This window comes from Oreochromis niloticus, linkage group LG13 (genome assembly GCF_001858045.2).
Source record: "Oreochromis niloticus isolate F11D_XX linkage group LG13, O_niloticus_UMD_NMBU, whole genome shotgun sequence".
Taxonomy (NCBI): domain Eukaryota; kingdom Metazoa; phylum Chordata; class Actinopteri; order Cichliformes; family Cichlidae; genus Oreochromis; species Oreochromis niloticus.
The window spans coordinates 32,965,118-32,987,101 of record NC_031978.2 but is presented as its reverse complement, the minus strand read 5'-3'; the positions used below and the strand labels follow the sequence as shown (position 1 = coordinate 32,987,101).

General features: G+C 40.2%; 2 protein-coding genes across 4 annotated transcripts in view; one reads left to right on the top strand and one right to left on the bottom strand.

Moving 5' to 3' along the window:
* Positions 1 to 21,984, bottom strand: part of ttc27 (tetratricopeptide repeat domain 27) — a 728,099-nt gene that overhangs the window by 467,832 nt on the left and 238,283 nt on the right. The gene's annotated exons all lie outside the window — the stretch shown is intronic.
* LOC100696947 (sodium/potassium/calcium exchanger 3) overlaps positions 1 to 21,984 on the top strand; it is a 183,657-nt gene that overhangs the window by 53,935 nt on the left and 107,738 nt on the right. The window contains exon 2 of the mRNA XM_005465027.4: positions 11,091 to 11,210. Coding sequence (XP_005465084.1) covers positions 11,091 to 11,210 — 120 coding nt within the window. The remainder of the gene's footprint in view (positions 1 to 11,090; positions 11,211 to 21,984) is intronic.

The window sequence follows — 21,984 nt, the reverse complement described above, 5'->3', positions numbered from 1 at the left end:
CTGTGCTGAATCATAGCATGTACGAATCACTGACTCACTCAGCCCCTCCCTCCTGGCTCACAGCTTCTTTTTCTTCTTCTTGGTTGGCAACCAATGTTAAGGCGCATTACCGCCCCCTGGCTCACAGCTCAGTGGACATTTAGATGAGAAAATATATATTTGACACATTTGAGGAAATTACTAATAAAATAAAATAAAAATGAATAAATGTTCCCTTTAGAATTTCTTTTGCTCTTTTTTGCTCCATAAAATAGTTGTTTTCTTTTACAATCATTCATCTTAGCAGTAGGATTTACATTAAAAGAGAAACAAATTAAGTTTGAGTGAAAATATAAATTTTTGTACTCTCTGGTCAACTGACTCAGTGACTCAAATGACTCAAGAAACCCGATTCACTTTGGTGAGTGACTCATTAAAACTCGATTCAGTAAAAAGAATCGAATTTACCATCACTATTAGGTACCCCTCTGGCATACCCAAGTCTTATAATAGGGACCATGAATATACAAAAAAAATCTGAGTAAAATCAGTTTTATACTTTGTTCTAAAACCTTTACCGCTGCATGTTTTACCCTAGCATTGGCACTAAACAAAAGTTCAGAAAGGCGACTATATATATATACATATATGTATGTATGTGCGTGTATGTTTGCAGGTGTATGTATAACTTGTACATATCTTTCTTGTGTAAATGTAAATTTGTCTGTTATTGTGTAAATACTTACGCTATTGTGTACTTCACACACATGGAGAGATGCCAAACTGCCTTTCACTGTTCTTGTAACAGTGACAATAAAAAGCTATTCTATTCTATTCTATTCTATAGATACTAAACTGAAACCAGCAAACCCACTCAGGAGAAGTTACTCAAATAAAATTGAACTGAAAATAAAATGTATTAAAACAAAACGGAATGTGAAATAGAATGCACCTTTAATAATACTGCCAGTACAACTAGGGAGGTGTTTAATAAGAGCTATTTACCAGATGGAACCTTAAATGTAAGCTGTAACCTTAAAGATTATATTTTGCCTCATCTGGAAGCCCTGCAGTGAATACCCCATGACGACTGCTGACTGTGGTTACCTGTGTGAGTGACAGCGGAGCACAGCACGTCTGATGGCATGTGCTTGTACTTTGGTTAGTCATAGTTGTATGTCTGTCTGTGCGTATGCAGCAGTTACTCGGTATTATGTCATCAACCTCCCCGACACCACTGTGCGTCTCCTTAGTTCCATCATGTCGCCGTAGTAACCTCACAGTAGGTAGACCAGGTAGCTCAGGAGATAGAGCAGGTCGTCTTCTGATCAGAAGGTTGATGTTTCGATCCTTGGCTCTCAGAGTCTACATGCCAAATATCTTTGGGCAAAATGCTAGTTGATCTCCGATGCATACGTCGGAGTATGAATGTTTGTGAATGTTAGAAAGCACTTAAAAGCATAGTGCTTGTGAATGAATGAAGGTGGCATTATGTATGAAGTGTTTTGAGTGTTCCGGGTAGAAAAGCACTATATAAGAATCAGTCCTCAGTCCATTTACCTGAAACTATTTCATAGTGGCACCCAGCTTCACTGATCAGCTAGACTTTGCAAAAATTCAAGCTATTAGGTAGTGACTAATGGGCGAGCACATACCTGTGTAGTTGTTCACTGTCTTCAGCAAATGTCACAGACGCATAGGCTGAGGGAGGAGCGTGCAGCATGAGGTCAAAAGGTGGCACATTTCACCCTTCAGCTCTCCTTGTAAAAGTGTACACACTGTAAACAAGCATCCTTGCACAGCTGTGCATTGTGTTTGACTGGAGATGTTTAGTTTTTAGTTGATTTCTTGCTATTACATGCATTTGAATGGAGTTCTCGCCTAAAACAACCAGGTTTTGCTGCTGTCCTGCAGCAGATTTTGGGACACTGGTTTCTGGATTTGATGCAGTGCAGTGAATAAAATATTTGTGAACAGTTATGATGCCTTTGTTACTAAAATTGTTGCTATAATTTAGCCTTGAATTGAGCCAGTGTAACTTCAGTGTATCAATCATCTAGTCATTTCGTGCATTATCTTTTTTTTAATTGCTACTGTGGTTAAAAAGACCAAACATCCACTGTGGCATTTCAAGTGTTTAAGCATGTTATATTCTCGTTCAACAGCAGAAGGGGTAGTGATGCGCAACCTATGTTAGCCAAACCTCCTTCTCACACGTAGTTCTCATTTTAAAGCTGAAAGTGATAAAGCGTTTAGTAATTCAAAGCTGTCTGTCTTCAACACGGCAGACATCATGGCAGACAAAAAACACATACATGGTCTGTAACACTACGCATGTAAATGTGGGTGTTAAGAAATACATTCCTTACACATACACATGTTATTGTCTAGCCCAATCTCATAGCAAAATGTAAAATACTCATGAAATTTGTTTAGTTCTGGTACTTGAGTTGTGAAACATTTTTAGTGATAGTGACCACAGATTTGTAAGTAATGTGTTTCAATAGGAAATGTATTTCCTGTCAGCAACATGTATCCTGTCTCATATTCTGACACGGCAGCAGAAACCTAGTTATCACGAAAACAGCTTTTAAATAAATAATAACCACTGTATTATAACTTGGTGATGTTTTTGTAAGCCTGATCCATTAGTGTTATTTGTCATTGAATTAGGAGCATATTAAATATTACAAATGTGTGTAAAGAAGGCAAAAGATAAAAAAAATTTTGGCTACAGCTCACTCTAGACTATTTTTCAAGCACTCACAGAGCTGGACTTCTTTAGTACAGGGAGTGCAGAATTATTAGGCAAGTTGTATTTTTGAGGAATAATTTTATTATTGAACAACAACCATGTTCTCAATGAACCCAAAAAACTCATTAATATTAAAGCTGAATGTTTTTGGAAGTAGTTTTTAGTTTGTTTTTAGTTTTAGCTATTTTAGGGGGATATCTGTGTGTGCAGGTGACTATTACTGTGCATAATTATTAGGCAACTTAACAAAAAACAAATATATACCCATTTCAATTATTTATTTTTACCAGTGAAACCAATATAACATCTCCACATTCACAAATATACATTTCTGACATTCAAAAACAAATCAGCGACCAATATAGCCACCTTTCTTTGCAAGGACACTCAAAAGCCTGCCATCCATGGATTCTGTCAGTGTTTTGATCTGTTCACCATCAACATTGCGTGCAGCAGCAACCACAGCCTCCCAGACACTGTTCAGAGAGGTGTACCGTTTTCCCTCCTTGTAAATCTCACATTTGATGATGGACCACAGGTTCTCAATGGGGTTCAGATCAGGTGAACAAGGAGGCCATGTCATTAGTTTTTCTTCTTTTATACCCTTTCTTGCCAGCCACGCTGTGGAGTACTTGGACGCGTGTGATGGAGCATTGTCCTGCATGAAAATCATGTTTTTCTTGAAGGATGCAGACTTCTTCCTGTACCACTGCTTGAAGAAGGTGTCTTCCAGAAACTGGCAGTAGGACTGGGAGTTGAGCTTGACTCCATCCTCAACCCGAAAAGGCCCCACAAGCTCATCTTTGATGATACCAGCCCAAACCAGTACTCCACCTCCACCTTGCTGGCGTCTGAGTCGGACTGGAGCTCTCTGCCCTTTACCAATCCAGCCACGGGCCCATCCATCTGGCCCATCAAGACTCACTCTCATTTCATCAGTCCATAAAACCTTAGAAAAATCAGTCTTGAGATATTTCTTGGCCCAGTCTTGACGTTTCAGCTTGTGTGTCTTGTTCAGTGGTGGTCGTCTTTCAGCCTTTCTTACCTTGGCCATGTCTCTGAGTATTGCACACCTTGTGTTTTTGGGCACTCCAGTGATGTTGCAGCTCTGAAATATGGCCAAACTGGTGGCAAGTGGCATCTTGGCAGCTGCACGCTTGACTTTTCTCAGTTCATGGGCAGTTATTTTGCGCCTTGGTTTTTCCACACGCTTCTTGCGACCCTGTTGACTATTTTGAATGAAACGCTTGATTGTTCGATGATCACGCTTCAGAAGCTTTGCAATTTTAAGACTGCTGCATCCCTCTGCAAGATATCTCACTATTTTTGACTTTTCTGAGCCTGTCAAGTCCTTCTTTTGACCCATTTTGCCAAAGGAAAGGAAGTTGCCTAATAATTATGCACACCTGATATAGGGTGTTGATGTCATTAGACCACACCCCTTCTCATTACAGAGATGCACATCACCTAATATGCTTAATTGGTAGTAGGCTTTCGAGCCTATACAGCTTGGAGTAAGACAACATGCATGAAGAGGATGATGTGGACAAAATACTCATTTGCCTAATAATTCTGCACTCCCTGTATTTGGAAATTCTTTGGTGTAACATTGTACAATGTGTTTCATTGAACAAAACAAGCACCACAGTCCAAGTTGCATCTCTATTACTAAACTCTCTCTAACTGTAATGAAATAATGAAAAGGAGAAGGACACAGTATAGGGAAAGACTGTACAGGTATGCACTCAGCAGGCAAGCTACAAGCACTCTCCTGGGATGTATTATCATGTCTTCTGCTTCACTGTACAATGGCAGCATTTCCTCTGAGGTTTGGTTGCAGTTTCCCTGTGGAATATCCTCTTAAGTCTGCATCAATCTCACTATATCCAACATTAATTCTCTCGTCTGCTACCACATGCAACACAGCCTCTCCTTTCATATTCTGTAAATGCGCATATGAGCTATAAAAGCCAAACGCTTTTATACGCTGGGAATGTACCACCACAGAGCAGGACACAAGGCAGACACACAAGAAGTACCATGCTGTCACTCTAGCCTTTTCCTTTTCATCCCTTTTATTTTGGTTACTTTCCTTGTAACATTTACTTTATCATTAAATTGTATTCAAATTGATACTGTGACACAAAGCAGCAAAGCATTGAAACATAAAGATATTACAGGCTGTTGTTTCTACCTTCATAATGAAGCAGGTGATTCTTTATTTATTTATTTTTTTAATAATATAACTCCTCAGTTTGGATTTTACTACACTTTAAATTTTGAGTGACAGGTTTGCAGACACAGGGAGCAGTAGCTGCTCAGTGCAATATCTGCGTCCCTTGCAGTAATTCAAACTGAACCATACCTGTCAACAGTACCCTGTCTTGGTGTCTTTTCAAGCATGTTTAATGCATGGTCATGGATGGATGGGGAGGGTGTGTATGGAACATTAAGATCCACAATTGACAAAGACAAAAAGAGAGCTTGGAAAAGCTCTTTTTCCAAGTAATTGCTATAGTTGTACTAAATAGACAATAAGCCTTGGTTCCTAATTAACCAAATACATATATACTTGAATTAATTTAGCATAGAGTTAGTACATTTTTTAATCCAGAGATCATGAAAACTGATGAAAGCCGAGCAAATCAGGATGAAAGTTTCAGCCACCCTCTCCAGTGCCAAAGTCCCCCCGTCTAACCTCACCATACAAGAAAAGAAGGCCGTCGCTTCCCTGAGCAAAGACCACTACATCACCCTATAGGGCTTTGGAGTTGATGTCACGCCGCAATGCATTGTGGGAGCGTGGCACCATTTTCGGGGTCTACGAACGACTACAAGAAAGATGCTTAAAAGCAGCTCAAAAGAGAATGGACTGTATAGAAACCGATTGCGTTCAGAGGAGAAGCGGCGGTACATGCAGAAAATAGCGTGCATTGGAAATGTGGACCCGTATGAAACACGGCCGTGGAGTAGAAACCATGAAGACCAACCGCTATGGACGTAGCCGGACATATTTTCATACCTTGTCTGTGGAATCAGCCCGTACAAGTCGTCATTCAAACAAAGGTAAGTCAGCTCGAGTACTGCGTGTGAAATGCGTTTGATTTCCCTGCAAACATTCAGATTAGTGCAGCATAAATTCATTCATGAGGGGGAAATTACAGTGAGAACATGTAGAGGCTGTTAGAGGGATAACATAGTGAGTTCAGTGCACTGATGTGACATTGTCCTGAAGGATTTAGTTATTCTTTATGGTTAAAGAAATTGCAATAATTTATTCATATTTATTATAAATAATTCTAATTATACATCTTGCTTCTATGTTTGTATCCTGTGTCACTAAAAATACATTTTATTTTAATTTTATATATTAATGACCTGCATAATCTCCTTATCATATTAAGTGATTCATAATTGTCACTTTATGCTTTCTCCATCTCTAAAGCGATTACATCCTTGCATTACATACTTTAGGTTCATTTTCTGCAGGCAGGTTTCTGACAGAGAACAGGCAGATTTAGAATATAACATGCAGCGTTCTATAGATGGACACATAAAGAAATGAAAAATTACATGTATGTGCTAACTTTCTAAACACTTTGTTACATTTATGATAAAGTAGATAAAACACATTTATGTCGGCATTGGCTCATAGTTCTTGTCTTTAAATGAACTTTGTCTGTGTGTGTTTCAGGTACTGCACTCTCAAAGACTGAACCAGCATTGCAGCCATGGGTCACTGTGAGCATCACAGGGAAGGTTGAAGCCGCCCACTGCACCTGTATGGCCGGAGTCTCGGAGACCTGCATCCATGTCGCTGCTCTTCTGTTTAATGTAGAAGCAACAGTTGCATGAGGCCTTTGATGTAGTCTCTCTCTTCACTTGCATACCTACCACGGAGGCAGCATCAGAAAATGCCTACAAGAAGACAGCTCTTTGGAAGACAGAACCAACTTCACCCCCGATCAGATTTGCACACTGTTAGACCTCTGCCTTACCACCACATATTTCAAATACAACAAAGGTTTCTACAGGCAAAAACATGGCTGCGCCATGGGCTCCCCAGTGACACCTATTGTAGCCAACCTTTACATAAAGGAAGTGGAAAGAAAGGCTCTTGGCTCTTTTAAAGGGAGAGTACCCAGCCACTGGTACAGATATGTAGACGACACCTGGGTCAACATCAAAACACAAGAAGTGGAATCCTTCACTGCTCACGTTAATGCTGTGGATAAAAACATCAAGTTCACCAGGGAAGACACAAAGGATAACTGTTTGCCTTTCCTGGACTGCACCGTGCGCATTGAAGAGAATGGGAACCTCAACATTGAAGTTTACCAGAAGCCCACACATACGGACCAGTACCTCCTCTTTGACTCCCACCACCCTCTGGAACACAAACTTGGAGTAATCAGGACTCTACATCAACAGCCAGAGAATGTTCCCTCTAAGCCTGAAGGGAAAAAGAAGGAACACACACATGTAAAGGAAGCGCTTAAAACATGCAGTTATCCTAATTGGGCTTTCATCAAGTCAGCAAAGATGCACAGAAACGAAGACCAGACACCAACTAGGGAGGATAAGAAAGACAAACGCAACAACATTGCCATCCCCTATGTACCCAGTGTATCAGAAAAGCTCAGGAGATTCTTCTCCAAGCACGACATACTTCAGACCCAGCAACACACTCAGACAGAAACTGGTTCATCCCAAAGACAAAATTCCTAAACACAAACTTAACAATGTGGTGTATATGCTGTACAGTGTAGCGAGGAATGCTCAGACCTCTACATTGGAGAGACCAAACAGCCACTTCACAAATGTATGGCACGGGACAAGACTCGGTGGTCCATCTGCATCTAAAGGACAAAGGTCACTCTTTCGAGGATGCCAATGTTCACATTTTGGACAGAGAGGACAGATGGTTTGAAAGAGGAGTAAAAGAAGCCATTTATGTCCACTGTGAGCGACCATCTTTGAACAGAGCGGGTGGCTTACGACACCAACTGCCTGCCACCTATAAACCAGTTTTGAGATCCCTCCCCAGACGCCTTAACGCCCACTCACATCCTGGGCCATCTGACCTCAGGAAATCACATGATAGAGTGGGGCTAGGTTTCACAATGAGCTCACCCGAAACCTTGGCTGATTGTGACCTACACCCATTTTCACACCTTGGCTCATGTGATTAGGTAGAGGATCATTAGGGTGTCCATTGTCCCTCTCAGTGGGTTACTCCCACAGGGCTTAAATCTGGGACTCTCCACCATTTGACCCTAGAACGGAAGAAGCTTCTCGGATGAAAGGTGAAACGTCTTCAAGCAACTTAAAGAAGTCCAGACGCTTTTCTTTCCAAGCTCCTTAGACTGCCATGTTTGTTATTTGTGCATTATAATCTTCATGAAAAAAAAAAAAAAAATTAAATCTTTTGAGTTTGGGTGCTGTAGACACCTGAGTTTGTGAAAGCAATAACTCAAGAACGAGGCAACATAGAATTTTCAAATCAATACCATGGTTGCATCTATTGTAAATCTCTATTAAGTTTAAATCTTAGTGACCTTGAGTTCAAGGCCAGAAGTCAACTTTTCTGAAAATCGGAGGATTTTCATATTTATAACATAGGTATGTCTACTAGGGGGCTGAAGGGTAGCGCTATATTTATATATCTATAAAGAATTACAAACAACAATTAGTTGATGCTTAAAGCAGGTTTATTTCATTAATATCCAGTTTATTTCCAGTTAGTTTCAAATTCATCTTTAACATTTGTTGTAGGTCTGATTGAAGGACTGATGTGATGGTAAGCTGCTCCGCTTTGAATATTGAGAGATTAGTTAATGAATTTTAAGCCAAACTGTGCCCAAGTTTAAGACCATAATCATTGGTTGTTTTTGTTGTTGTTATTTTTGGGGGGCTTTTTTTTTACAAGAATTGCTAGCTTCCCTAGAGTTTTGGTCACCCCAACAATCAGACGATTGCTAAGAAAGCACAAGGTTTTGTCTCCCTGTGCTATTCATGTCAGTGCAGGGGTGGTCTCCTAGAGAAGCGAGGGTCGAAAAAGGGATGCTTCAGAACCTCCAAGAGTGTTATGCGCTGATTTGAATCCAAGGCCAACATCTGTTTGGTTAGCCTGACAAATAATGGTTGGCCGTTTTCAGGTCCTTGGCTAACCTTCAGTAGTTGTTCGAGGTCATCGAGACGCTTAAGTTTTATATATCGAGTTTCCTTGGATTGATAATCTGTCTCGTATTGAAATTGTTCTTTTGTCTTAAATGTCCAGCGCTGTTCGTTGTAGTTATCTTCGATTAAAAAGTCATCAGTGTACAAGCCAGAATCTAGAAGATGATCTGGTAGCTGACCCTGGGTTTCTGTTATGAATTTCAAAACATCATAATCATCTTCCCCAGGATAGAGAGGCACCCCTGTAGCAAGCTCCACAGCTACCAGCCCCAGAGACCACATGTCAATTGCTTCATCATATGGAGTGCCAAGCATAACCTCAGGTGCATAATAACCAATCGTCCCCACACAGCCACCAGTAATCACTGCAGAAGCAGGACATGCGAGGCCAAAGTCTATTCGTTTGACTTTGACGGGAGACTCATGGCGGTTCACAACCATTATGTTTCCAGGTTTGAGGTCAGCATGCACTATTCCCACAGAACCCAGGTGGAACAGAGCATTTGCTTTCATCCTGTGAACTTAGCTAAGATTACATAGCAGTAGCAGTAATGCAAGTTACTTCTCTCAAGTGAAAGCTTTAAACGTTAGCCTGATGCTTAACTAGCCAACATAAGGCTTTCTGATTGAAAGCTAAAAGTCACCAAGTAAATAGAATATTGTTTATAATTATGTGTATTGCTGCAGTTTTTTCAAGTATTAACTTGGTGCCTTTGCAGCACCTTAGGGGGAAATAATGGTAATATGACTGATCCATATGGGCACAAAGACTAGCCACTGTTTTGTGCTACAGAAGTTCCCTGGCTTTCATTCAAAATCTGTTTATCGTTAAACAACTTAAACATTATAATGGCTTCAAGCTCACATTGAGGCCTGTGGGGCACTATCAGCCACTGAGACAGTAGACAAATTTATATGTGTTTTTGTATATGAATATATTATACTTTAAGGCTGCCTGTTTATTTAAGGGAGATGAATAATACATTATAATAGTACATAATAATATCACAGATGATAGATTTTAGATAGATTCATGGTGATTTATGTTTACATAATATTTACCTCCAAGGTAGATATTATATGAACTATTGAAAAAAAATACCATGTTATTGATCTGTTACCAATGAACCTAGTAACGTAAAATGTTTCATTTTAGTGCCTCTTGCTTTTCCAGCCTTTTGTTACCCTGTCCCAACTTTTTTTTTCAAATGTTTCTGCCCTCAAATTCAAAATGAGTTAATATTTTTCATGAAATATGAACGTCTCAGCTTACACGTTTGATATGTTTTCTATGTAAAATATGGGTTCGAGAGATTAGAAAAATCATTGTGTTCTGTTTTTATGTCAGTTTTACATAATTTCACAAAATCTACTTATTGCTTTTGATTTTGTAGGAATTCAGGTGACACTGGCTTTGCTGCACAGAGAACTACATTTTTGGTTAGTTAAACATATTCCTAAAGGCCCACATCCACCAAAGAACTGCCATTTTACTGCAGCTGCAAAGCCTGCTATTCCATATCACTGCCTTTCTCTGCTTCATCCTTTCCTGCAACATGGCTGCAAAACATTTTGGTTGTTTGCATTTTGATAAATATAGTTGAGCACAGTGCTATTTATAGAAACCCAGTGTACTGTGCACCTAAGTTGGGTCTGTTGCATGGTGGGAGAGGAGATGGGTCAGAGGTGGAGTGCTTGAGGTTACTGTAACCCAGATGACGGAGCTGGAAAGATTGGCCTTGCGGCACTCAGTGTGCCGCCACGCTTAATGCTCCCGCAGGAACATGGTTACACAAGATGCATGTCTCATCTGCCTTTTGTTCTGTGGGGAGAGGGAAGTTATTCAGAAATGTCAATTGACTGTGGAACTAAGAGCTTGTGCATTACAGCCATTATTCTGTTTGTGTATGAGCTGGTTATTTTTTAATATATATTTTTTTAAAAGCAGACAAAAATATAGAAAAAGTATGTCTGAAAATGTTTTGTTACATAAAACCACTTTTGCTGAATGCATAATCATGCATTCACTTATTTCACTTAACTTTGTCCCTTGGGTTGGAAGTGCCACTAATGATTTGTCTGATGGTTGGTTTGTAGTGAGTCTGTTCTTCATGAAACCTTCCTTAACATTCAAATATCTGTTTGTCTTTTGTCGGTCTTTTTTTCTTTCACTTAGGATATCATGTTTCCAGCTCCATGGTTGTGGAGGAGGCAAGATGGGAAAGTCGTCACCTTCTACAGGAAGACAACCACTCCAAGCTGTACTCTGAGCCTGAGAAGAACTGCACTGAACCAGGTGAGAGTAATTCAAAGGTGTCTCACTTGCAAGTGTCAGTGTGGGAGTTTTCTGAAAAGCTTTTATTAGAGCAAGCGGATGTTAAGTGGTGCTTACTTCTATAGTACCCAAGCCTAGTGTGCATCAACTGTGATGAGGTAGAGACTAAGGAACTCAGGTTTTGGGCATTACTGCCTTTTTGTGTTCAGGGACAGTTGAGAGAGAAGCAAGAAATGTGGAAGAGTGAGTAGGTGAATGTCATGCAACATTGTACTAGAGATTGTGCCAGAGGAGATGCCACTCCTCTGGCAATATGTGCTATGCCCTATCCACTTGGCTACAGGTTCACCCCATCAGATTCTTTCTTGGTTCTGCTGAAAAGGGGTTAAAGGTAGTTATGCTACAGCATTTTAGGGCATTTACACATAGTTGATAAGTTTGTGAAAGTTTTCCTGTCATTTGTGTTTTTTTCATCCAATAATTGACCCAACAGTAGGGTCTGACCTGTCCTTTCGCTGGTCATACAGCTGACTAGGCGTATCTTACTTGTGAATGTCGTAACTAGAAAAATCATGTCTGGATGGAAATGTTAGCTAACATGGTCCATCATACTAACTTGCCTAACAGACCTCATTTTATGTAACATAGCAAGCAGATAGCCAGAAATCTGCAATTTATATAAGCTGTGCAACATGTATCTGGCATTGCTAGCTTTATCACATCAAGTTTGGTTGTCATTATATTGATTTGTTGTACAACATACACTACATACAGTACTGCAGCACAATGTCACAGTCGCAACAGGAAAAGCAGCAGTTGATACGACCAAAATTATTGCAACTTGTTCCCTTTGAAACTATTGTTGTGAAAACAGGAACCAAATCAGAGCAAATTAGAGCAATTGCATCTTCAGTTTGGTTAGTCATGATGACCATAAAACAGCAGTAAGATGGGGTCAGACAGTTCGTGATAATATGACAACGTATAACTACATATATAGACATTCACATTAAACAGTCATCGTCATTAACTGCATACATTGACAGGCAAAACATTTTAGATTTCAAACAGTTAAACAAGTTAACTAGAATGCAGCCTGTTGGAAAACAGTTGTGTCATGTCCCTTATTGCAAAAAAACATGTTGCAGATGAACTGCTCTCATTGTCGCAGATTGACTCACATTGATATCAACATCTTGGCAGTCTGTTTGCGCTTACACTACAGATGGCAATTATTTGCCATCAGTCTCTCTCAGGCAGTCTGTGTGAGAGTGATTGAGCATTTGTATGGAGACAGGTTACCTCCCTGCAGATGAACCAGGCGGTCACCTTACCATCGAAAGTTGAGGTTGTTGCATTCTCGACCTCTGGGTCATGTGGTCACCTCAACTACTTGCAGTTGGTCACTGAATGCAAAAAAAACATGCAATGTTATTACAAAGCAACTAAGGATTTTTTTTTTTTCAGTTTGCAATGTGATTGCTATCCTGTTTTTGCAATGACTGAGCAGGGCTCAACTCAGCTGACACATAGAGTGCATAGAGAGCACTAGTTTATGAAATTGTCACACAGATCTTTTTTCTCAGCTGAACCTAGTGGGGTTCCATCATAATGAAAATAATTCCTAGTTTTAGGACTGTTATTTTCAATTATATCTCAGTTGTTGTTATTGGCTCTCTTTGTCTTCCACTATGCTTTACTCTTTTAATACCTGAGAAAAACCCCATACCGCCTACATCCTTCCTTTTACCTTTCAACACACACAAACACGCAAAGAACACAAACCTCTTCCAGGTAGAAATCCTCTCTGCTCTCCTTCAGAGTGAATGCTGGCAGCATCAGTGTGTATTTGTGTGTGAGTCTCTTCCTCAGTGTGCACCAATCTCTCTCATGCCTTATGTTTATTTTCTCTGTAGGCTTGTCAGTGTGTGTGTGTGTGTGTGTGTGGGTGGGTGGGTGGGTGGGGAGATGGAGCAGGACATCTTTGTGTGTTTTCCCTGTGGCGTGGAGTGTGTGAGTGTTTTTCATGTGGAATCCTGTGGCTTTACAAGGTTAACGTCCTGCCAAGCATTCTCTTGATCTCATTGTAAACACACAGCCCCCATCTAATGCACACATGTAAATGCACTCCGTCCTGCATTTTTGGGATGCAAAGACGTTACTCGGTCTGATTGGATTCATATGGACAAGTTATATATAGGCACTACATAATTTCTAGCCTGTTTCTGTTTAATTACACTTTGTCTCCTGAAACTCTAATTACCTTAATAGGGATTATTCCTGCTTTTTTGCGCTAATGGGGGCCTTCACAATGTGCTCCTTACGCTTCACTCCCCCACTTCTGTCTCTCTGTTGCGCCTTGATCATCTGTTTAGTTCTCTGTCGTTCCCCCAGAGCGCTCGCTGTCTCCTGCTTCTTCTTTGTTTTTCTTTTCTCTCTGCGCTTTTTTCCCTCCTCCTTCACAGATACAATCATCAGTTCAATTGCGAGGGATAGAGCGTAGTCGTCACGCGCTGCAGAAACGCAGCACAGAGACACACACTCGCTGAGACGACACATGCACGTGCATCTCTGTGCATGCAGCTGATGTGGCAACACGTGCATGCACATATCCATTTAGAGGAACGTTTTCTCTAATGTGGAGCTACTGCACATTATTCTTCTCAAACCCAGTGGCACATCTTTGCAAGGAGCTTAATTAGATTTGTTAAACTTTATACAAGATTAGATTCAAAACGAAACAGGATCTTGAATTTAAGAAGATTACCTCTTGTTGTTTAATATTGCCAGAAGCAGTGGATTCATTACGTTGAGATGAGCTATTTTGTCAGTGAGCACTGGTGATGTACTGTTTGTGAGTATGTGCTGTAATGAGTTCCGCTGGGATAAAAATCCGAATTCTTGTTGCTCACAGCAGTTCACAGTTTTGGGGGAAATACCATTCTATTTTTACTTCCGTTCACTTGTAAAGCCTGCTATAGATACACAACAATGGCGCTTGAACACTTGACAGTAAAATTCCCAGTAAAAGGTTTACTGCTTTTGCTTCTTTGTCCAGCTGGAGTCTCTGTGGCTCCCTCAGGTGACCATCTATTTAACTTCTCTGCTCGATCTAGCTAAAAGTGACACTGTTTGTGGGAGATGTAAATGTAGCCAACGTAACGACAAGGATAGAATTATTAGCCAGCCTGTGAACATTTTGAAGTATTTCCAAAGTGCTGTTAAAAAGAGCAACAGACTTTTTAACACAGCTTTTCCAAATATCCTATTTTCATTTTACTTTGCACATGATAGAGAGAAAAATGGGCTAAAGTGAAACTGATAAGGCAGATCAGACGATGGATAGACCACACTCCACACGCACACTGCTTATCATGGAACAAACAAAACCAAGAACTGCCAGGCTTCAAATTCAAATATTAGCCACACTGATGCTAATAGGGAACAAGTCTGACACGTCTCCTGAGCAATTCCAGTCCATTCTGCTTTAGCAAGTCTTTTAACATCTTCCTGGTTAAATAGTCTTCTGACCTGAACTTTGGTCTTCAGTTCACTCCACAGATTTTCAAGTCAGCCAAGTCAGGGCTTTGTGCTTTTGTCAATAACCTTTCATCCGGAGGTAGTTTTTCACCGAGACCAAGATATGTTTTATTACTCACACCACCGTGTTTCACTGTGGAGACCGTTTTCTTTGGGTTGTTTGCCTCTCCCAGCTTTCTCACACACTTCCACTATGCGTAATCTTACTCCAGGTTGTCCTTAGCATACTTCAGTCTGGTTTAAAGGTGTCTCTTCTGCAGAAGTGGAAATTTTCTTGCTTTGTTACACACATCTCTTACTAGTTCTTTTCAGAGTTAATTTTTCTTTATCTGTACTGTCTTTGAATTTCTTGATGATACTTCTCACTCCAGTTCTTGACACTTGAAACACTGTGATAGCTCCATCTCCTGCTTTGTGAGCATCAATGATTCTTTATCTCGAGCATCTGATTTCCTTTGTTTTTGGCAGGATAGCTCAAATCCTTGTTGAACATTTTATACCGAGAGTAAAGTTGAAGAACCCTCAGTTTTAAAATGATTTCACAATCTTTGAGCATTACAGTTTCTTACAATCCCTTTCTACGTAAAAAAAAAAGCACTTGGAAAATTTTGATAAGCAAAAGCTAGTCTATCAACATTCGCCTCTTCAGGTAGAATGTGTGACAGGTTACTAGCTCCCCTACTTTTAGAAGGGTGTAGATGTATTTTTTGCTAGGTGGCCCAGAGTTGGAAAGAAATGTTTCTTCTACCATTTGAGAGGATCTGTATGACTTTCTACATTAACTAACTTTAAGTAGCTTGAAAATTAATTTCCCATTGCCTCCCTTTGTGTCAGTTGAGGTTATGCTCTCCTTTGTTGAAGCTTAGTTCTTAGTTGTTGGTTCTTGGCCTTGGGGACATGGGCACAGATGAGTCAGCGTTGTTTCTGTATTTCAATGGTTTTTTTTTTTTCACTTAAAATGTATTTGAATCTAAACCAGAAATGACATCATGTCCAACAAGTCGCTAGCTGACTGGGCAGCATACATTGCAGCAAGGGCGTAGATTTGGCATTGACGGAAGGGACATGTCCCCACCAATATCCAGCGATTATTGAATTGTCCCCACCAATAATTTGATCTCTTCGAGTAAAGAAAAACAAACCCGATAGAAAGAAAAAAAAAAACAATCTGTCAACGTCTCATTCGCCCAGCGGTGCAGAAAGAGTTAAATTACGTTCTCTACTGGAATCTTACCTCATGTGACAAATATGGCCAATGTGATTGGCTATGCCTTTCAGGGAGCTCTGTTTAGTTTTAGCAGCGGCAAGCCTGCGCTGTAGTGATGGTAAATTCAATTCTTTTTACTGAATCGAGTTTTAATGAGTCACTCACCAAAGTGAATTGGGTTTCTTGAGTCATTTGAGTCACTGAGTCAGTTGACCAGAGAGTGCAAAAATTTATATTTTCACTCAAACTTAATTTGTTTCTCTTTTAATGTAAATCCTACTGCTAGAGCTGGGCGATATAAGATTTTTTCATATCACGATATGTTTTTTTCATTTCAGGCGATAACGATATACATCACGATATAAGCCAAATAACTATATTTGTAAGATTTAAATGTGCCGTTGTTCACAAGTAAAATGTGAAATAATTAGCAGCTTGTTTTAATTAAAATATTTATTTCCCATAATAAGTTCAACAGGGTAGATGTACTTAAGGAACATGAGACTTCAGTTTCAGATAAATAAAGGCAAATATTGCAAACTACACAAAAGGCAGCCGCTAAAGCGTTTAAGTTTCAAAATAGAACAAACAAAACAGACTACTAAATTGTCAATTCCACTTAGAAACAAAATATTAATTATAAAAATAAATTTTAGGTCGTTTTACAGACCTGGAGGGGGGGGCAGAGGGAGTGTTCGCCCAGGGCACCAAACAGGCTAGGACCGCCACTGATGCTACGATTCAGCACAGGAGGGAGGGGGTTAGTGAGTCCTGAGCAGTGTTGGGTAAGTTACTTTAAATTAGTAACTTAGTTACTGTTAAGAGATTTTTTAGGATTTGGGGATTTTTATTATGTTATGCTTAAAAGTGCGTTTCATTATCTAAATGTGTTTGCTCTTTCAGCTTAAATGGGGAAGTTACACAGGAAGCCTGCAGTTCTATTTTCTCTCTTCCTGTATGTGCTCTCTGAATAAAGACTCTTTCTTTTTACTGCAGGGTGCGAGTCTCCCTCAGGCTCACCCGTGTACACGTTAACCTGTCTGAGCGTCTTTATTCTGACCTGAGTTGCAATACAGGAAAACTCCTGACATTTCTTTTTTCTTTTTTTCTTTTTTTTTAACGTGTACGTATGTATGCTACCAACCCCTCTGGGCAAGCCGAGCCTAGATGTTTTACGTGTCTGAGTGTTAATATTCACCTGGTTGCTGATTCACTGCCGGTCTCTCAGGTCTGCCTCATCGACCCCCACCGCCGTGGACCACTTATAAGAACGCTGGCCAGAACCCGAATTCACGTCTCTGGACTTTATCCTGTACCTGGACAGGAGCTGTCGACAGACTTCAGCGTGGGCTTCTCACGACGGCAGGACTCGATGAGGCTTTCCTGTGGGGTCACACAAAAGTGCTGTGTCCCATCCGGCTCGAAGGACCAAGAAATGTCAGGAGTTTTCCTGTCTGAGCGTCTTTATTCTGACCTGAGTTGCAATACAGGAAAACTCCTGACAGTTACATTACTAGTTACTTCTATCAAAAGTAACTCAGTTACTTCAAGTTACTCGTTACTTTCAGAGTAACTAGTTACTAGGGAAAGTAACTTTGGTTTTATTCAGAATTCTCTTGTTAATGTGTTGCTTCCGTAACTGGATACCCAGCAAGAGTGCCAGTCTTCTAGCTTGCTTACTTGCCACAAGTGCACTGTGCCACCTACCAATAGAAAGGAAAAAATAATGTGCACATTTCCACGAGAGAAATCCCACGCCTGGACCATCGTTGACCGCCGCCATGATTCTAGCCTGCTTTTTACATCCAACACAAAAACTGCAGTCGTGATGCTTTCGATTGTACTCAGAACTCGGAAATTCTGCCTTCTGAATAGGAAGATGTAGGCAACACCAGACTGCAGATGAGCTGCATACAGGGCTGGACTGGGATTTTGACTAGAGACCGGCCCACCATTATAGGAAAAATCATAAAGCCTTTGAATGAAAATAAACACTGTTGTGACAGTGATGTACACTGTTCTGATGGTATATATGTATCAATCTATCAATTGTTTGTTGTAAGACTCAGATAATTATTTTTTTAAAAGCTAGACATTTTAAATGAGAATAAGAAAGAAAGGTATTTCCTTGTGCCCCACTTTCCCTGTTAATGCCCTACATCAGGGGTGGGCAATTCCAGGCCCCGAGGGCCGGTGTCCCTGCAGGTTTTACGTGTCCAACACAGCTGATTTAAATGGCTAAATTAGCTCTTCAACATGTCCTGATGTTCTCCAGAGTCCTGGTAATGAACTAATCATGTGATTTAGGTGTGTTGACCCTAACAGGTAAACATGTTTCTCCATCACCTGTTCAGCTCTGATGATTCAGTAAGGACATCTCCTGGTTTCATCTTCATGTTTCCCTCTCACCACATATCCAAACCAATATCATGACCAGCAGCTTTTACAGCTGTGGCTCCAGCAAACATCAGCTGATACTAGAAATTAATATTAAATAAATTCTAACAACAGCTGATCAAGCTTAAACGTGCTGCTGTTGTTTAGCGCATCATCCGCTGGTTTCCTCTTTCTGGCGCAAAGTGGGCGATAAATAAACAAGAGAGAAAAGCAGCTGATCATTTATCAGTTTCATAATTGAAGTAGAAACAGGAGAGGGAGGGGGGAGAATGAGAGGAGAAGAGGCAGCTGCAGTGTAAACACAGAATAACTCCAGCTTTGTGTCTTTTTCATTCTAGCTGAATTACGGGACAAACTGTGTTCCTTTTCACCTCAATACGAAATGCGTAATATTTTCTCTGAATGCGAGACGATTCTGTTTTTTACAGGAGGTTGGCAACTCTAATAATTAACCGTATGAACAAAATAAAGTTCAACATCAGTAACATAGCACCCACCCAGCTGTATAGAAACTTCGTCATGCTAGCTAGTACCCAGTACCCAAAAGTCAGCATAACGAAAATAAACTCCACATAAACTTGGTTTATATCTGACCCAGATAGACTGCAGGTCATAACTTCTTACCTGAAGTTCAGTTCACCTGACACTCGGACGGGCGGCCGCTTCGGGTCTCTCCTCTTGCCTCCCTTTTCCTTCATCCACCTGCTGGCCTCCACCACTTGCTAATGTTACTGAATCTGTGGAAGCTCTGCGATAGCCACCACACGAAGTAATGAATAACGAGCCTATCTAAATCCCAGTAACGAGTAACGCGTTCCTGGTTTTGGCATAATAACTAGTTACCATGCTCGTTACCACAATAATAATGTAGTTACTGTAACGCGTTACTTAATAACGCGTTAGTCCCAACACTGGTCCTGAGTGATTCGCGCTATGATTCAGCACAGGAAGGGAGGGGGTGAGTAACTCAAATCTGCTGTTAGCATGTTAGCTGAGCCATGCTACTGTGAACCAAGGAGCTATTGTCTTGATGTGAGCTTCTACTCAGGGTTTTTTCTTCCAGTTCAGAGCAGAAATGTTTTTGTTAAGAAACTGGCTGTTGTTTCTTTCCCCACAATTTTAATTATAAGCTAGATTTATTTCTACTAATGGAATTAGTTTGCTAACAGCAAAAGGGATGAGTCAGTGAGTCAGTTGCGCTTGTGAATCATGATTCACGAGTCAGTAAAGTGATTCTCGAGTATTGAACGATTCGTTCACGAATCGAACATCACTACTGCGCTGCGAGGACCTGCAAGGAGGAGAGGAGGATGGCAGCAAAAAGGAAGAACCTGGATATAAGAAAGTATTTTTCAAAGAAACCTTAAAGTCAAGTTCACTCATAAAATGTGTCCGTCATAATAACGTTACAGGCTATGCTAGGCCATACATGCCAACCCTCCCGATTTTCCGGGAGAATCCCGAATTTCAGTGCCCCTCCCGAAAATCTCCCGGAGCCACCATTCTCCCCAATTTCTCCCGATTTTCCACCCGGACAACAAAATTGAAAAAGCATATCCCAGATTGGCTCAGCCAATTCCAGTTTCCAACAATGGCTACTACTACTGCAGCTAATTAGTTTTAATCTTACTCTTATTACTCTTTCTGGGTCGCAAAATAAACTTTAAACATATTTTCAGGCGAGAATGTAGCTGTGTAAACTTCAAATATATGAGCCGGTGTTGTGCCAAAAAGTGATTTCCAATGTTTCCGTGTGCTTTTTATGTGTAATATCGTTACGTATGATGCTAAATAGACTTCTGTGAACAGGTATTACAAAGGGGTTATGTATAAAATTAAAAAATTACCTGTTTCTCAAGTATCTTTGTAACTGTGTTATTGTACTTATTATAATCAATCAGCTCCCTTTTGTCCACTTAAAATATGTTTACAGAACTATTTTTTGCATTTGTTGCAATTTCAGCTGTCCTCTTGGCCAGATTACTCTTAAGAGAGACATATTTAAAGTAAACAAGAATTTTTTTTTTAACTGCATAAATAAAGGATACATAAAAGTCACTGCCAAAAACTGATTGCGGCTTCTACCTTGTTACAGGAATGTTGTTTGTTGCTCAAGATGACTTGATATCATTCATGAGGGATATATTTGACATATGTTTCACATATTATAGACCAACAAGTTATTTATAGCAGTTTAAATACAAGCAATCAGTTTTTGGCAGACAATCACTTTTTGTCACAACACCTGGTCCTCAGGTGGACGCAGCCTCTGAATTTGGACACCCCCAGCCTGTTTCTGTTTCTAATAACGGTGACATTTAACTTATTTTATTCGATAAATAAACACTGTAAAATTCAAGTTTTTTATATATATATATATATATATGTATATATATATATATATATGTAGATATATATATATATATATGTCCCCCCAAACAGCCCTTTTGAATGTCTCCCTAATTCTTTTTCACCAGTGTGACCAACTGTTCGGGTAACAAAAAAAAGAAAAAAAAAAAGTCTCTGCAACTCTCCGTGTGGTCAACAACAGACACACATTATGCCCCTATCGTGGACTAAACCAATCAGAGATAGTCAGGGGCAGGGCCTCTCTGATTGGCCCACATCTGTCTAAAATTGTATGTAACCACGAATAATGTGTTGCCATGTCCACCAGGAGAGACTGGACAGTATAGATGTAAAACAAATATGCCAGCAGTTTATCTCAGTTAATGAGAGGAGAAGGCATGTGTTTGGCGGCTCCTTCACATAGTGGACATTGAGTTGTTGTGTGGGACACCAGTAGTCCATGTCTGTTGCTGTAACAGTAGTTTAGAATAAAAAATCCCAGCTCACTGATTTGATAGGGGCAATAGTGTGCCTAAAATGGTGCAGAATTTTGCTGAGAGATCTTTTACTTTGTGGTAATCTTAGATGAGTAGTTTTATGGACAAAAACCACCAGGTCATTCAGTGTTCCCTTAGTGCTAATGTGTAAGAGATGTTGGTGTACTATAACTGAAGTAATGTTGTGAAGTCCTTAAAGTCATATTCTTTTATTGTCATGACTGTATTTGAAGCTATTTTTATTTTTGTATGGTACCTGATAGGGCTGCACAATTAATCGTTAGAAAATCGCGATCTCAATTCATACTTATGTGCGATCTCATTTCCAAATGACGACGATTTTTTTTAAAAAAAGAAAAAAGAAGATGACGATTGTACCGCATTTTGATCCGGGACCTAATCTGCATGAAAACAAGCGCTCACTCTTCCTGCTCAACAAATGACGAGGGCGGAGCCTTATACCACGTAATACTGAAGCCAGCTGGCAGGTAACGAAGCTGTAAAGGCCAAGAAAGTGACAGGAGAAAATCCGTCCCGGTCAACCACATCAATAACGGGAACTTTATACAGCGCTTCCCCATACCCGTCGAACTCCCGCAGGCACAAAGAAATTACGGAGGCTATCACTTATCACCTGGCTAAAGATATGGCTCCCATCAACACTGTGCAAAAGGAGGGATTTAGGAAAATGATCAACACTCTAGACCAGGGGTAGGCAACCTTTCTGATGGCGAGTGCCATTTAAAATTTCCTCAGAAGTCAGAGTGCCATATGATTGCATTAGCAATAAATTTAATAACGCTCT